The 18,908-nt window shown below is 49.9% G+C and overlaps 1 protein-coding gene across 4 annotated transcripts in view; it reads right to left on the bottom strand.

Annotated features, from left to right (window-relative positions):
- The window catches only part of AP3B2 (adaptor related protein complex 3 subunit beta 2), a 125,164-nt gene that overhangs the window by 69,041 nt on the left and 37,215 nt on the right, over window positions 1–18,908 (bottom strand). The window contains exon 1 of one of the 4 annotated variants that reach the window (XM_075575928.1): window positions 6,223–6,485. The exons of 2 other annotated variants lie outside the window; for them this stretch is intronic. In XM_075575928.1, the coding sequence (XP_075432043.1) occupies window positions 6,223–6,458 (236 nt within the window). In that variant the 5' untranslated portion in view covers window positions 6,459–6,485. Of the gene's footprint in view, window positions 1–6,222; window positions 6,486–18,908 lie in introns of those variants that run through there. One more of the 4 variants, XM_075575929.1, reaches the window with a different exon arrangement.

The following is an 18,908-nucleotide window of genomic DNA, read 5'->3' as shown; positions in this document are numbered from 1 at the left end:
TATATATACTGTATCATACACTGCACGGGAAGCATGCTGCGTATACACTGTATATATACTGTATCATACACTGCACGGGAAGCATGCTGCGTATACACTGTATATATACTGTATCATACACTGCACGGGAAGCATGCTGCGTATAAGCACTGTATATATACACTGTATCATACACTGCACGGGAAGCATGCTGCGTATACGCACTGTATATATACTGTATCATACACTGCACGGGAAGCATGCTGCGTATACACTGTATATATACTGTATCATACACTGCACGGGAAGCATGCTGCGTATACGCACTGTATATATACTGTATCATACACTGCACGGGAAGCATGCTGCGTATACGCACTGTATATATACTGTATCATACACTGCACGGGAAGCATGCTGCGTATACATACTGTATATATACTGTATCATACACTGCACGGGAAGCATGCTGCATATACACACGGTATATATACTGTATCATACACTGCACGGGAAGCATGCTGCGTATACGCACTGTATATATACTGTATCATATACTGCACGGGAAGCATGCTGCGTATACATACTGTATATATACTGTATCATACACTGCACGGGAAGCATGCTGCATATACACACGGTATATATACTGTATCATACACTGCACGGGAAGCATGCTGCGTATACGCACTGTATATATACTGTATCATACACTGCACGGGAAGCATGCTGCGTATACGCACTGTATATATACTGTATCATACACTGCACGGGAAGCATGCTGCATATACACACGGTATATATACTGTATCATACACTGCACGGGAAGCATGCTGCGTATACGCACTGTATATATACTGTATCATACACTGCACGGGAAGCATGCTGCGTATACGCACTGTATATATACTGTATCATACACTGCACGGGAAGCATGCTGCGTATACGCACTGTATATATACTGTATCATACACTGCACGGGAAGCATGCTGCGTATACACTGTATATATACTGTATCATACACTGCACGGGAAGCATGCTGCGTATACACACTGTATATATACTGTATCATACACTGCACGGGAAGCATGCTGCGTATACGCACTGTATATATACTGTATCATACACTGCACGGGAAGCATGCTGCGTATACGCACTGTATATATACTGTATCATACACTGCACGGGAAGCATGCTGCATATACACACGGTATATATACTGTATCATACACTGCACGGGAAGCATGCTGCGTATACGCACTGTATATATACTGTATCATACACTGCACGGGAAGCATGCTGCGTATACGCACTGTATATATACTGTATCATACACTGCACGGGAAGCATGCTGCGTATACGCACTGTATATATACTGTATCATACACTGCACGGGAAGCATGCTGCATATACACACGGTATATATACTGTATCCCATACACTGCACGGGAAGCATGCTGCGTATACACTGTATATATACTGTATCATACACTGCACGGGAAGCATGCTGCGTATACACTGTATATATACTGTATCATACACTGCACGGGAAGCATGCTGCGTATACGCACTGTATATATACTGTATCATACACTGCACGGGAAGCATGCTGCGTATACGCACTGTATATATACTGTATCATACACTGCACGGGAAGCATGCTGCGTATACACTGTATATATACTGTATCATACACTGCACGGGAAGCATGCTGCGTATACACACTGTATATATACTGTATCATACACTGCACGGGAAGCATGCTGCGTATACACTGTATATATACTGTATCATACACTGCACGGGAAGCATGCTGCGTATACACACGGTATATATACTGTATCATACACTGCACGGGAAGCATGCTGCGTATACACTGTATATATACTGTATCATACACTGCACGGGAAGCATGCTGCGTATAAGCACTGTATATATACTGTATCATACACTGCACAGGAAGCATGCTGCGTATACACTGTATATATACTGTATCATACACTGCACGGGAAGCATGCTGCGTATACGCACTGTATATATACTGTATCATACACTGCACGGGAAGCATGCTGCGTATACGCACTGTATATATACTGTATCATACACTGCACGGGAAGCATGCTGCGTATACGCACTGTATATATACTGTATCATACACTGCACGGGAAGCATGCTGCGTATACACTGTATATATACTGTATCATACACTGCACGGGAAGCATGCTGCGTATAAGCACTGTATATATACTGTATCATACACTGCACGGGAAGCATGCTGCGTATACGCTGTATATATACTGTATCATACACTGCACGGGAAGCATGCTGCGTATACATACTGTATATATACTGTATCATACACTGCACGGGAAGCCTGCTGCGTATACGCACTGTATATATACTGTATCATACACTGCACGGGAAGCATGCTGCGTATACACTGTAAATATACTGTATCATACACTGCACGGGAAGCATGCCGCGTATACATACTGTATATATACTGTATCATACACTGTACGGGAAGCATGCTGCGTATACACTGTATATATACTGTATGATACACTGCACGGGAAGCATGCTGCGTATACACTGTATATATACTGTATCATACACTGCACGGGAAGCATGCTGCGTATACACTGTATATATACTGTATCATACACTGCACGGGAAGCATGCTGCGTATACACTGTATATATACTGTATCATACACTGCACGGGAAGCATGCTGCGTATACACTGTATATATACTGTATCATACACTGCACGGGAAGCATGCTGCGTATACACTGTATATATACTGTATCATACACTGCACGGGAAGCATGCTGCGTATACACTGTATATATACTGTATCATACACTGCACGGGAAGCCTGCTGCGTATACGCACTGTATATATACTGTATCATACACTGCACAGGAAGCATGCTGCGTATACACTGTATATATACTGTATCATACACTGCACGGGAAGCATGCTGCGTATACACTGTATATATACTGTATCATACACTGCACGGGAAGCATGCTGCGTATACACACTGTATATATACTGTATCATACACTGCACGGGAAGCATGCTGCGTATACACTGTATATATACTGTATCATACACTGCACGGGAAGCATGCTGCATATACACTGTATATATACTGTATCATACACTGCACGGGAAGCATGCTGCATATACACACGGTATATATACTGTATCATATACTGCACGGGAAGCATGCTGCATATACACTGTATATTTACTGTATCATACACTGCACGGGAAGCATTCTGCGTATACACTGTATATATACTGTATCATACACTGCACGGGAAGCCTGCTGCGTATGCACTGTATATATACTGTATCATACACTGCACGGGAAGCATGCTGCGTATACACTGTATATATACTGTATCATACACTGCACGGGAAGCATGCTGCGTATACACACTGTATATATACTGTATCATACACTGCACGGGAAGCATGCTGCGTATACACACTGTATATATACTGTATCATACACTGCACAGGAAGCATGCTGCGTATACACTGTATATATACTGTATCATACACTGCACGGGAAGCATGCTGCGTATACACTGTATATATACTGTATCATACACTGCACGGGAAGCCTGCTGCGTATACGCACTGTATATATACTGTATCATACACTGCACAGGAAGCATGCTGCGTATACACTGTATATATACTGTATCATACACTGCACGGGAAGCATGCTGCGTATACACTGTATATATACTGTATCATACACTGCACGGGAAGCATGCTGCATATACACTGTATATATACTGTATCATACACTGCACGGGAAGCATGCTGCATATACACACGGTATATATACTGTATCATATACTGCACGGGAAGCCTGCTGCGTATACACTGTATATATACTGTATCATACACTGCACGGGAAACATGCTGCGTATACGCACTGTATATATACTGTATCATACACTGCACGGGAAGCATGCTGCGTATACACTGTATATATACTGTATCATACACTGCACGGGAAGCATGCTGTGTATACACACTGTATATATACTGTATCATACACTGCACGGGAAGCCTGCTGTGTATACACTGTATATATACTGTATCATACACTGCACGGGAAGCATGCTGCGTATAAGCACTGTATATATACTGTATCATACACTGCACGGGAAGCATGCTGCGTATACGCTGTATATATACTGTATCATACACTGCACGGGAAGCATGCTGCGTATACATACTGTATATATACGGTATCATACACTGCACGGGAAGCATGCTGCGTATACACTGTATATATACTGTATCATACACTGCACGGGAAGCATGCTGCGTATACACACTGTATATATACTGTATCATACACTGCACAGGAAGCATGCTGCATATACACACGGTATATATACTGTATCATACACTGCACGGGAAGCATGCTGCGTATACACTGTATATATATACTGTATCATACACTGCACGGGAAGCATGCTGCGTATACACTGTATATATACTGTATCATACACTGCACGGGAAGCCTGCTGCGTATACACTGTATATATACTGTATCATACACTGCACGGGAAGCATTCTGCGTATACACTGTATATATACTGTATCATACACTGCACGGGAAGCATGCTGCATATACACACTGTATATATACTGTATCATACACTGCACGGGAAGCATTCTGCGTATACACTGTATATATACTGTATCATACACTGCACGGGAAGCATGCTGCATATACACACTGTATATATACTGTATCATACACTGCACGGGAAGCATGCTGCGTATACACTGTATATATACTGTATCATACACTGCACGGGAAGCATGCTGCGTATACACTGTATATATACTGTATCATACACTGCATGGGAAGCATGCTGCGTATACACTGTATATATACTGTATCATACACTGCACGGGAAGCCTGCTGCGTATACACTGTATATATACTGTATCATACACTGCACGGGAAGCCTGCTGCGTATACGCACTGTATATATACTGTATCATACACTGCACGGGAAGCATGCTGCGTATACACTGTATATATACTGTATCCCATACACTGCACGGGAAGCATGCTGTGTATACACACTGTATATATACTGTATCATACACTGCACGGGAAGCATGCTGTGTATACACACTGTATATATACTGTATCATACACTGCACGGGAAGCATGCTGCATATACACACGGTATATATACTGTATCATACACTGCACAGGAAGCATGCTGCGTATACACTGTATATATACTGTATCATACACTGCACGGGAAGCATGCTGCATATACACACGGTATATATACTGTATCATACACTGCACAGGAAGCATACTGCGTATACACTGTACAGGTAGTCCTCGGTTATCCGACACAATGCGTTACTCAGAATGGCGTCGGATAGCGAAACGTTGTAAAGCGAAACACGTTTTCCCACAGGAACACTGTTTAAATGAAAGGTTCCTTCCTGAAGGCATTTTTAATGCTAAAATACACCAAATATTTTATGCAGGCAATAAGATATGCAGCACACACATAAATTATATAGTGTATATACTGTATTATATATATAATATAACATAATAAATATAGTATATAGTATAATATAATATGAGATAGAGATAGAGATAGAGATATATATATATATATATATATATATATGCTCTTACGACGCTTGCAACGTTGTTTATGTGTATGTGTGTGTGTGTATATGTATACACATACACATAAACAACGTTGCAAAGCGTCGTAAGAGCGTTGGATAAGCCGTTTTGGCGTTGTAAAATTGAACATAGGTATGCATTGCATAGCGTTGGATAAGCCATTCGTTGTAAAGCGAAGCGTTGTAAAACGAGCACTGCCTGTATATATACTGTATCATACACTGCATGGGAAGCATGCTGCGTATATACAATGTATATATACTGTATCATACACTGCATGGGAAGCATGCCGCGTATATACAATGTATATATACTGTATCATACACTGCATGGGAAGCATGCCGCGTATATACACTGCAATTCACACTCAGCAATATACCCTAAAGCACGCACACACGCACACACGCACGTACACACGCACGTACACACGCACGCACACACGCACGCACACACGCACGCACACACGCACACACGCCGTTCCCCTCTTGTATACACCTGGATGTGTGTGTCCAAGCCCCTGTACACACAGATCTCCGTACCGCACAGGCTGGCTTTGGTCGCTGTTCTGCTCGCTGTTCTGCACGCTGTTCTGCTCGCTGGGCTCCAGCTCGGGAGATTTGAGCAGCCGGAGCTCGTCAGCCTGCAGGGCGTTGTAGAAAGTCTGCGCCCCACAGTCTGGGGACAGCATGCGGCTTTTCCCCTCCGCGGCTCTGTGATTCTTCACCAGATTCACTGCGGTTATCGGCAGCTGCAGCAGCTTCTGCATGGGCTTCATGCCTGAGTGGCACTACCCGGGGGTGATACCGGTGAGATCGGGGGCAGGTCCTGGGGGTGATACCGGTGAGGTCAGGGGCAGGTCCTGGGGGTGCTACCGGAGAGATCGGGGGCAGGTCCTGGGGGTGCTACCGGAGAGATCGGGGGCAGGTCCTGGGGGTGCTACCGGAGAGATCGGGGGCAGGTCCTGGGGATGATACCGGAGAGATCGGTGGCAGGTGCAAAGGGTGCTACCGGTTTGATCAGGGGCACTACCCTTGGGATGATACCAGTGAGATCGGGGGCAGGTGTTGGATGTGATACCGGTGAGATCGGGGACAGGTGCTGGGGGAGATACCGGTGAAATCAGGGGCGAGTGCTGGGGGGTGATACCGGTGAGACCGGGGGCAGGTGCTAAGGGTGATACCGGTGAGATCGGGGGCAGGTGCTGGGGGTGATGCCAGTGAGATCGGGGCAGGTGCTGGGGGTGATACTGGTGAGATCAGGGGCAGGTGCTGGGGGTGATACCGGGGAGACTGGGGGCAGGTGCCTTGGGGTGATACCGGTGAAATCAGGGACAGTGCTAGGGGTGCTACCGGTGAGACCGGGGGCAGGTGCTGGGGGTGATACCGGGGAGACTGGGGGCAGGTGCTGGGGGTGATACCGGTGAGACCGGGGGCAGGTGCTGGGGGTGATACCGGGGAGACTGGGGGCAGGTGCCTTGGGGTGATACCGGTGAAATCAGTGACAGGTGCTAGGGGTGCTACCGGTGAGACCGGGGGCAGGTGCTGGGGGTGATACCGGTGAGATCAGTGGCAGGTGCTGGGGGTGATACTGGTAAAATCGGGGGTAGCTTATGGGGATGATGCCTGGTGAGACCTGTGGCAGGTCCTGGGGGCGATTCCCGGTGAGATCAGGGGCAGGTGCTGGGGGTGATGCCCGCTGAGATCGGGGGCAGATGCTGGGGATTATGCCCGGTGAGATCGGGTGCTGGTGCTAGGGGTGCTACCTGATGAGACCTGGGGCAGGTCCTGAGGATTATGCCCGGTGAGATCAGGGGCAAGTGCTGGGGGTGATACCCGGAGAGATCGGGGGAAGGTCCTGGGGATAATGCCCGGTGAGATAGGGGGCATGTGCTGAGGGTGATACCGGTGAGATCAGGTGCAGGTGCTGGGAGTGATACCGGTGAGATCAGGGGCAGGTGCTGGGGGTGATACCGGTGAGATCAGGTGCAGGTGCTGGGGGTGATACCGGTGAGATCAGGTGCAGGTGCTGGGGGGTGATACCGGTGAGATCAGGGGCAGGTGCTGGGGGTGATACCGGTGAGATCAGGTGCAGGTGCTGAGGGTGATACCGGTGAGATCAGGGGCAGGGGCTGGGGGGTGATACCGGTGAGATCAGGGGCTGGGGGTGATACAGGTGAGATCAGGTGCAGGTGCTGGTGGTGATACCGGTGAGATCGGGGGCAGGTGCTGGGGGTGATACCGGTGAGATCAGGGGCAGGTGCTGGGGGTGACGCTCTGCTGACAGGGTCACTGTGTTATAGGGGGGTTTGGGTCTGTAGCTGTATCCTTCTTCTCTCCATTTGAATGTCCAGCAGATAGAGAAGCCACTCACCCTTATCCTGAGTCTCAGGCTCCAGACCACTCCTCTATCACCTCCCTCCCCCTCCTCTATCCCCTCCCTCCTCTCCTCCTTCATGCTCTCCCCTCCCTCCTCTCCTCTTTATTGCTCTCTCCTCCCTCCTCTCCTCTTTCATTCCCTTCTCTCTCCCTTCTCTCTCATTAGCTTCTCTCCCTCCCTGCAGGTCCTGTTTCTTGGCACACTCCCTAAGCCACGTTTGCAGGTCTCCCCTCCTCCCCCATCTCCTCACACCCCTCCCACCCGCACACATCTCATGTTAACATGACTCAGCCCGGCTGCGCTGGTACACACAGATGTACTCATCTCCCCCTACACACTCATCTCCCTCCTCTCCCCCATACACACATCTACTCCTTCTCTCCCCCCTCCCCTCCATACACACTCTCCACGCTCCCCCATACACACACCCCTCTCCCCCCTGCACACTCCCCCTGTCCCCCATACACACATCTATTCATCTCCCCCCTAGAAACTCATCTCCCCCCTCTCCCCATACACTCTCCACGCTCCTCTATACACACACCCCACTCCCCCTGCAGACTCCCCCCTCTCCCCCATAGACACATCTACTCATTCTCTCCCCCCTCCCCTCCATACACCCTCTCCCCTCTCTCCCATACACACAACTATTCAATCTCTTCTCCATACACCCCCCCTTCCCTCATACACATATCTACTCCTTCTCCCCCTCCACTATACACACTCTCCCCTCTCCCACATACACACTCTCCCCTCTCCCACATACACACTCTCTCCTCTCCCACATACACACACTCCCCTCTCCCACATACACACACTCCCCCTTCTCCCCCATACACACTCCCCCCTCTGCCTCATACACACTCTCCCCCATACACACTCCCCCCTCTCTCCCATACACACTCCTCCTTCTACACCCCCTTCTCCATTCTAATATCTACTCTTTTTCGCCCCCTACACAATCCTCTCTCCCATACACACATCTACTCCATCTCTCCTCCATACACACTCCCCTCTCCCCCATACACACTCTCCCCTCTCACCCACACACACACCCTCCCCCATACACACTCCATCTCCCCCATACACACCCTCCCCTCTCCCCCATACACGCTCTCCCCCATACACACATCTACTCCATCTCTCCTCCATACACACTCCCCTCTCCCCCATACACAGTCTCCCCTCTCACCCACACACACCCCCTCCCCCATACACACTCCATCTCCCCCATACACACCCTCCCCTCCCCCCCATACACACTCTCCCCCATACACACATCTACACCATCTCTCCTCCATACACACTCCCTTCTCCTCCATACACACTCCCCCTCTCCCCCATACACACATCTACTCCATCTCTCCTCCATACACACTCCCCTCTCTCCCATACACACTCTCCCCTCTCACCCACACACACCCCTCCCCCATACACACTCCATCTCCCCCATACACACTCTCCCCCATACACACATCTACTCCATCTCTCCTCCATACACACTCCCCTCTCCCCCATACACACTCTCCCCTCTCACCCACACACACCCCTCCCCCATACACACTCCATCTCCCACATACACACATCTACTCCATCTCTCCCCCATACACACTCCCCCTCTCACCCACACACACCCCCTCCCCCATACACACTCCCCATCTCCCCCATACACACTCTCCCTCTCCCCCATACACACTCCCCCTCTCCTCCATACACACTCTCCACACTCCCCCTCTCCTCCATACACTCTCCCCTCTCCCCCATACACACTCCCCCCTGTCCCCCACACACACATCTACTCCTCTCCCCCATATTCACACCTCCTTCTCTCCCCCATACTCACACTTCTTTCTCTCCCCCATACTCACACCTCCTTCTCTTCTCCATACTCACACCTCCTTCTCTCCTTCATACTCGCACCTCCTTCTCTCCCTCATACTCGCACCTCCTCCTCTCCCTCATACTCACACCTCCTCCCCTCCCTCACACTCACACCTTCTCTACCCATACTCACACCTCCTTCTCTACCCATACTCACACCTCCTTCTCTACCCCATACTCACACCTCCTTCTCTACCCCATACTCACACCTCCTTCTCTCCCTCATACTCGCACCTCCTCTTCCCCATACTCACACCTCCTTCTATCCCTCATACTCGCACCTCCTTCTCTCCCTCATACTCGCACCTCCTTCTTTCCCTCATACTCACACCTCCTTCTCTCCCTCATACTCGCACCTCCTTCTCTCCCTCATACTCGCACCTCCTTCTCTCCCTCATACTCGCACCTCCTTCTCTACCCCATTCTCACACCTCCTTCTCTTCCCCATACTCACACCTCCTTCTCTACCCCATTCTCACACCTCCTTCTCTCCTTCATACTCACACCTCCTTCTCTCCCTCCTTCTCTCCCTCATACTCGCACCTCCTTCTCTACCCCATTCTCACACCTCCTTCTCTTCCCCATACTCACACCTCCTTCTCTACCCCATTCTCACACCTCCTTCTCTCCTTCATACTCGCACCTCCTTCTCTCCCTCATACTCGCACCTCCTTCTCTCCCTCATACTCGCACCTCCTTCTCTCCCTCATACTCGCACCTCCTTCTCTCCCTTATACGCGCACCTCCTTCTCTCCCTCATACTCGCAACTCCTTCTCTCCCTCACACTCACACCTCCTTCTCTCCCCCATACTCGCACCTCCTTCTCTCCCTCATACTCGCACCTCCTCCTCTCCCTCATACTCACACCTCCTCCTCTCCCTCACACTCACACCTACTTCTCTCCCCCATACTCACACTTCTTTCTCTCCCCCATACTCACAACTCCTTCTCTCCCCCATACACACACTTCCTTCTCTCACCCATACGCACACCTCCTTCTCTCACCCATACTCACACCTCCTTATCTCCCCCATACTCACGCCTCCTTCTCTCCCCCATACTCACACATCATTCTCTCCCTCATACTCGCACCTCTTTCTCTCCCTCATACTCGCACCTCCTTCTCTCCCCCAAACGCCCACCTCCTTCTCTCCCTCATACTCACACATCCTTCTCTCCGTCATACTCACAGCTTCTCTACCCCATACTCACACCTCATTCTCTCCCTCATACTCTCCCCCAAACTCCCACCTCCTTCTCTCCTTCATACTCACACCTCCTTCTCTCCCTCATACTCGCACCTGCTTCTCTTCCCCATACTCACACCTCCTTCTCTACCCCATTCTCACACCTCCTTCTCTACCCCATTCTCACACCTCCTTCTCTCCCTCATACTCGCACCTCCTTTCCCTCATACTCACACCTCCTTCTCTCCCTCATACTCGTACCTCCTTCTCTACCCCATACTCATACCTCCTTCTCTACCCCATTCTCACACCTCCTTCTCTCCTTCATACTCGCACCTCCTTCTCTCCCTCATACTCGCACCTCTTTCTCTCCCTCATACTCGCAACTCCTTCTCTCCCTCACACTCACACCTCCTTCTCTCCCCCATACTCGCACCTCCTTCTCTCCCTCATACTCACACCTCCTCCTCGCCCTCATACTCACACCTCCTCCTCTCCCTCACACTCACACCTCCTTCTCTACCCATACTCACACCTCCTTCTTTACCCATACTCACACCTTCTCTACCCCATACTCACGCCTCCTTCTCTCCCTCATACTCACACCTTCTCTCCCTCATACTCACACCTTCTCTCCCTCATACTCACACCTTCTCTCCCTCATACTCACACCTTCTCTCCCTCATATTCACACCTCCTCTCCCCCATACTCACACCTCCTTCTCTCCCTCATACTCACACCTCCTTCTCTACCCCATACTCACACCTCCTTCTCTCCCTCATACTCACACCTCCTCTCCCTCATACTCACACCTCCTTCTCTACCCCATACTCACACCTCCATCTCTCCTTCATACTCACACCTCCTTCTCTCCCTCATATTCACACCTCATCTACCCCATACTCACACCTCCTTCTCTCCCCAATACTCACACATCCTTCTCTCCCTCATACCCACACCTCCTTCTCTCCCTTATACTCAATCCTCCTTATCTCCCTTATACTCACACCTCCTTCTCTACCCATACTCACACCTCCTTCTCTACCCAATACTCACACCTTCTCTCCCTCATACTCATATTTCTTTCTCTCCCTCATACTCATATCTCTTTCTCTCCCTCATACTCATATTTCTTTCTCTCCCTCATACTCATATCTCTTTCTCTCCCTCATACTCACACCTCCTTCTCTCCCTCATACTCACATCTCTTTTTCTCCCCAATACTCACACCTCCTTCCCTCCCTCATACTCACACCTCCTTCTCTCCCTCATACTCACACCTCCTTCTCTCCCCAATACTCACACATCCTTCTCTCCCTCATACTCACACCTCCTTCTCTCCCTTATACTCACACCTCCTTCTCTCCCTCATAGTCACACCTCCTTCTCTCCCTTATACTCACACCTCCTTATCTCCCTTATACTCACACCTCCTTCTCTACCCATACTCACACCTCCTTCTCTCCCTCATACTCGCACCTCTTTCTCTCCCTCATACTCGCAACTCCTTCTCTCCCTCACACTCACACCTCCTTCTCTCCCCCATACTCGCACCTCCTTCTCTCCCTCATACTCACACCTCCTCCTCGCCCTCATACTCACACCTCCTCCTCTCCCTCACACTCACACCTCCGTCTCTACCCATACTCACACCTCCTTCTTTACCCATACTCACACCTTCTCTACCCCATACTCACACCTCCTTCTCTCCCTCATACTCACACCTTCTTCTCTCCCTCATACTCACACCTTCTCTCCCTCATACTCACACCTTCTCTCCCTCATATTCACACCTCCTCTACCCCATACCCACACCTCCTTCTCTAACCCACACTCACACCTCCTCCTCCCCCATACTCACACCTTCTCTCCCTCATACTCACACCTCCTTCTCTACCCCATACTCACACCTCCTTCTCTCCCTCATACTCACACCTCCTCTCCCTCATACTCACACCTCCTTCTCTACCCCATACTCACACCTCCATCTCTCCTTCATACTCACACCTCCTTCTCTCCCTCATATTCACACCTCATCTACCCCATACTCACACCTCCTTCTCTCCCCAATACTCACACATCCTTCTCTCCCTCATACCCACACCTCCTTCTCTCCCTTATACTCAATCCTCCTTATCTCCCTTATACTCACACCTCCTTCTCTACCCATACTCACAACTCCTTCTCTACCCAATACTCACACCTTCTCTCCCTCATACTCATATCTCTTTCTCTCCCTCATACTCATATCTCTTTCTCTCCCTCATACTCATATCTCTTTCTCTCCCTCATACTCATATCTCTTTCTCTCCCTCATACTCATATCTCTTTCTCTCCCTCATACTCACACCTCCTTCTCTCCCTCATACTCACATCTCTTTTTCTCCCCAATACTCACATCTCCTTCTCTCCCTCATACTCACACCTCCTTCTCTCCCTCATACTCACACCTCCTTCTCTCCCCAATACTCACACATCCTTCTCTCCCTCATACTCACACCTCCTTCTCTCCCTTATACTCACACCTCCTTCTCTCCCTCATAGTCACACATCCTTCTCTCCCTCATACTCACACCTCCTTCTCTCCCTCATACTCACACCTCCTTCTCTCCCTCATACTCACACCTCCTTCTCTACCCAATACTCACACCTCCTTCTCTCCCTCATACTCACACCTCCTTATCTCCCTCATACTCACACCTCCTTCTCTCCCTCATACTCACACCTCCTTCTCTCCCTCATACTCACACCTCTTTCTCTCCCTCATACTCACACCTCCTTCTCTCCCTCATACTCACACCTCCGTCTCTCCCTCATACTCACACCTCCTTCTCTACCCCATAGTCGCCCCTCCTTCTCTCCCTCATACTCGCACCTCTTTCTCTCCCTCATACTCGCACCTCCTTCTCTTCCCCATACTCACACATCCTTCTCTACCCCATTCTCACACCTCCATATCTCCCTCAAACTCGCACCTCCTTCTTTCCCTCATACTCGCACCTCCTTCTTTCCCTCATACTCGCACCTCCTTCTCTCCCTCATACTCGCATCTCTTTCTCTCCCTCATACTCGCACCTCCTTCTCTCCCTCATACTCGCACCTCCTCCTCTCCCTCATACTCGCACCTCCTTCTCTGCCTCATACTCGCACCTCCTTCTCTGCCTCATTCTCACACCTCCTTCTCTCCCTCATTCTCACACGCCTTCTCTCCCTCATACTCGCAACTCCTTCTCTCCCTCATACTCGCAACTCCTTCTCTCCCTCACACTCACACCTCCTTCTCTCCTCAAACTCACACCTCCTCTCCCTCATGCTCCCACCTCCTTCTCTCCCTCATACTCACACCTCCTTCTCTCCCTCATATTCACACCTCCTTCTCTCCCTCATACTCACACATCCTTCTCTACCTCATACTCACACCTCCTTCTCTCCCCCATACTCACACCTTCTCTACCCCATACCACACCTCCTTCTCTCCCTCATATTCACACCTCCTTCTCTCCCTCATACTCACACCTCCAACTCTCCCCCATACTCACACCTCCTTCTCTACCCCATTCTCACACCTCCTTCTCTCCCTCATACTCTCCCCCAAACTCCCACCTTCTTCTCTCCTTCATACTCACCCCTCCTTCTCTCCCCCAAACTCCCACCTCCTTCTCTCCCTCATACTCACACCTCCTTCTCTTCCTCATACTCACACCTCCTTCTCTCCTTCATACTCACACCTCCTTCTCTCCCTCATACTCATCTCCTTCTCTCCCTCATATTCACACCCCATCAACCCCATACTCACACCTCCTTTTCTCCGTCACTCACACCTCCTTCTCTCCCTCATACTCACACCTCCTTCTCTCCCCAATACTCACACCTCCTTCTCTCCCTCATACTCACATCTCTTTCTCTCCCTCATACTCACACCTCCTTCTCTCCCTCATACTCACACCTCCTTTTCTCCCTCATACTCACACCTCCTTCTCTCCCTCATACTCACACCTCCTTCTCTCCCTCATACTCACACCTTCTTCTCTCCCCAATACTCACACATCCTTCTCTCCCTCATACTCACACCTCCTTCTCTCCCTTATACTCACACCTCCTTATCTCCCTTATACTCACACCTCCTTCTCTACCCATACTCACACCTCCTTCTCTACCCATACTCACACCTCCTTCTCTACCCATACTCACACCTCCTTCTCTACCTCATACTCACACCTCCTAATCTCCCTCATACTCACACCTCCTTCTCTCCCACATATTCACACATCCTTCTCTCCCTCATACTCACACCTCCTTCTCTACCCCATACTCACACCTCCTTCTCTACCCCCATACTCACACCTCCTTATCTACCCCATTCTCGCACCTCCTTCTCTCCCTCATACTTGCACCTCCTTCTTTTCCTCATAATCACACCTTCTCTTCCCCATACTCACACCTCCTTCTCTACTCCATTCTCACACTTCCTTCTCTCCTTCATACTCGCACCTCCTTCTCTCCCTCATACTCGCACCTTCTTCTCTCCCTCATACTTACACCTCCTTCTCTCCCTCATACTCGCAACTCCTTCTCTCCCTCACACTCACACCTCCTTCTCTCCCCCATACTCGCACCTCCTTCTCTCCCTCATACTCACACCTCCTCCTCTCCCTCATACTCACACCTCCTCCTCTCCCTCACACTCACACCTCCTTCTCTACCCCATACTCACACCTCCTTCTCTACCCCATACTCACACCTCCTTCTCTCCCTCATACTCGCAACTCCTTCTCTCCCTCACACTCACACCTCCTTCTCTCCCCCATACTCGCACCTCCTTCTCTCCCTCATACTCACACCTCCTCCTCTCCCTCATACTCACACCTCCTCCTCTCCCTCACACTCACACCTCCTTCTCTACCCCATACTCACACCTCCTTCTCTACCCCATACTCACACCTCCTTCTCTCCCTCATACTCACACCTTCTCTCCCTCATACTCACACCTCCTTCTCTCCCTCATATTCACACCTCCTCTACCCCATACTCAGAACCTCCTTCTCTAACCCACACTCACACCTCCTCCTCCCCCATACTCACACCTCCTTCTCTCCCTCATACTCACACCTCCTTCTCTACCCCATACTCACACCTCCTTCTCTCCCTCATACTCACACCTCCTTCTCTCCCCCATACTCACACCTCCTTCTCTCCCTCATACTCACACCTCCTTCTCTCCCCCATACTCACACCTCCTTCTCTCCCTCATACTCACACCTCCTTCTCTACCCCATACTCACACCTCCTTTTCTCCCTCATACTCACACCTCCTTCTCTCCCTCATACTCACACCTTCTTCTCTCCCTCATACTCACACCTCCTTCTCTCCCTCATACTCACATCTCTTTCTCTCCCCAATACTCACACTTCCTTTTCTCCCTCATACTCACACCTCCTTCTCTCCCTCATACTCACACATCCTTCTCTCCCATATACTCATACCTTCTTCTCTCCCCCATACTCACACCTCCTTCTCTCCCTCATACTCACACCTCCTTCTCTCCCTCATACTCACACCTCCTTCTCTCCCTCATACTCACACCTCCTTCTCTCCCTCATACTCACATCTCTTTCTCTCCCCAATACTCACACTTCCTTCTCTCCCTCATACTCACATCTTTTTCTCTCCCTCAGACTCACACCTCCTTCTCTCCCTCATACTCACACATCCTTCTCTCCCTTATACTCATACCTTCTTCTCTCCCTCATACTCACACCTCCTTCTCTCCCTCATATTCACACCTCCTCTACCCCATACTCAGAACCTCCTTCTCTAACCCACACTCACACCTCCTCATCCCCCATACTCATACCTCCTTCTCTCCCTCATACTCACACCTCCTTCTCTACCCCATACTCACACCTCCTTCTCTCCCTCATACTCACACCTCCTTCTCTCCCCCATACTCACACCTCCTTCTCTCCCTCATACTCACACCTCCTTCTCTCCCCCATACTCACACCTCCTTCTCTCCCTCATACTCACACCTCCTTCTCTACCCCATACTCACACCTCCTTTTCTCCCTCATACTCACACCTCCTTCTCTCCCTCATACTCACACCTTCTTCTCTCCCTCATACTCACACCTCCTTCTCTCCCTCATACTCACATCTCTTTCTCTCCCCAATACTCACACTTCCTTTTCTCCCTCATACTCACACCTCCTTCTCTCCCTCATACTCACACATCCTTCTCTCCCATATACTCATACCTTCTTCTCTCCCCCATACTCACACCTCCTTCTCTCCCTCATACTCACACCTCCTTCTCTCCCTCATACTCACACCTCCTTCTCTCCCTCATACTCGCACCTCCTTCTCTCCCTCATACTCGCATCTCTTTCTCTCCCTCATACTCGCACCTCCTTCTCTCCCTCATACTCGCACCTCCTCCTCTCCCTCATACTCGCACCTCCTTCTCTGCCTCATACTCGCACCTCCTTCTCTGCCTCATTCTCACACCTCCTTCTCTCCCTCATTCTCACACGCCTTCTCTCCCTCATACTCGCAACTCCTTCTCTCCCTCATACTCGCAACTCCTTCTCTCCCTCACACTCACACCTCCTTCTCTCCTCAAACTCACACCTCCTCTCCCTCATGCTCCCACCTCCTTCTCTCCCTCATACTCACACCTCCTTCTCTCCCTCATATTCACACCTCCTTCTCTCCCTCATACTCACACATCCTTCTCTACCTCATACTCACACCTCCTTCTCTCCCCCATACTCACACCTTCTCTACCCCATACCACACCTCCTTCTCTCCCTCATATTCACACCTCCTTCTCTCCCTCATACTCACACCTCCAACTCTCCCCCATACTCACACCTCCTTCTCTACCCCATTCTCACACCTCCTTCTCTCCCTCATACTCTCCCCCAAACTCCCACCTTCTTCTCTCCTTCATACTCACCCCTCCTTCTCTCCCCCAAACTCCCACCTCCTTCTCTCCCTCATACTCACACCTCCTTCTCTTCCTCATACTCACACCTCCTTCTCTCCTTCATACTCACACCTCCTTCTCTCCCTCATACTCATCTCCTTCTCTCCCTCATATTCACACCCCATCAACCCCATACTCACACCTCCTTTTCTCCGTCACTCACACCTCCTTCTCTCCCTCATACTCACACCTCCTTCTCTCCCCAATACTCACACCTCCTTCTCTCCCTCATACTCACATCTCTTTCTCTCCCTCATACTCACACCTCCTTCTCTCCCTCATACTCACACCTCCTTCTCTCCCTCATACTCACACCTCCTTCTCTCCCTCATACTCACACCTCCTTCTCTCCCTCATACTCACACCTTCTTCTCTCCCCAATACTCACACATCCTTCTCTCCCTCATACTCACACCTCCTTCTCTCCCTTAAACTCACACCTCCTTATCTCCCTTATACTCACACCTCCTTCTCTACCCATACTCACACCTCCTTCTCTACCCATACTCACACCTCCTTCTCTACCCATACTCACACCTCCTTCTCTACCTCATACTCACACCTCCTAATCTCCCTCATACTCACACCTCCTTCTCTCCCACATATTCACACATCCTTCTCTCCCTCATACTCACACCTCCTTCTCTACCCCATACTCACACCTCCTTCTCTACCCCCATACTCACACCTCCTTCTCTACCCCATTCTCGCACCTCCTTCTCTCCCTCATACTTGCACCTCCTTCTTTTCCTCATAATCACACCTTCTCTTCCCCATACTCACACCTCCTTCT

This window comes from Ascaphus truei, chromosome 18, assembly GCF_040206685.1.
Source record: "Ascaphus truei isolate aAscTru1 chromosome 18, aAscTru1.hap1, whole genome shotgun sequence".
Taxonomy (NCBI): Eukaryota; Metazoa; Chordata; class Amphibia; order Anura; family Ascaphidae; genus Ascaphus; species Ascaphus truei.
This window is presented reverse-complemented; position numbering and strand designations above follow the sequence as displayed.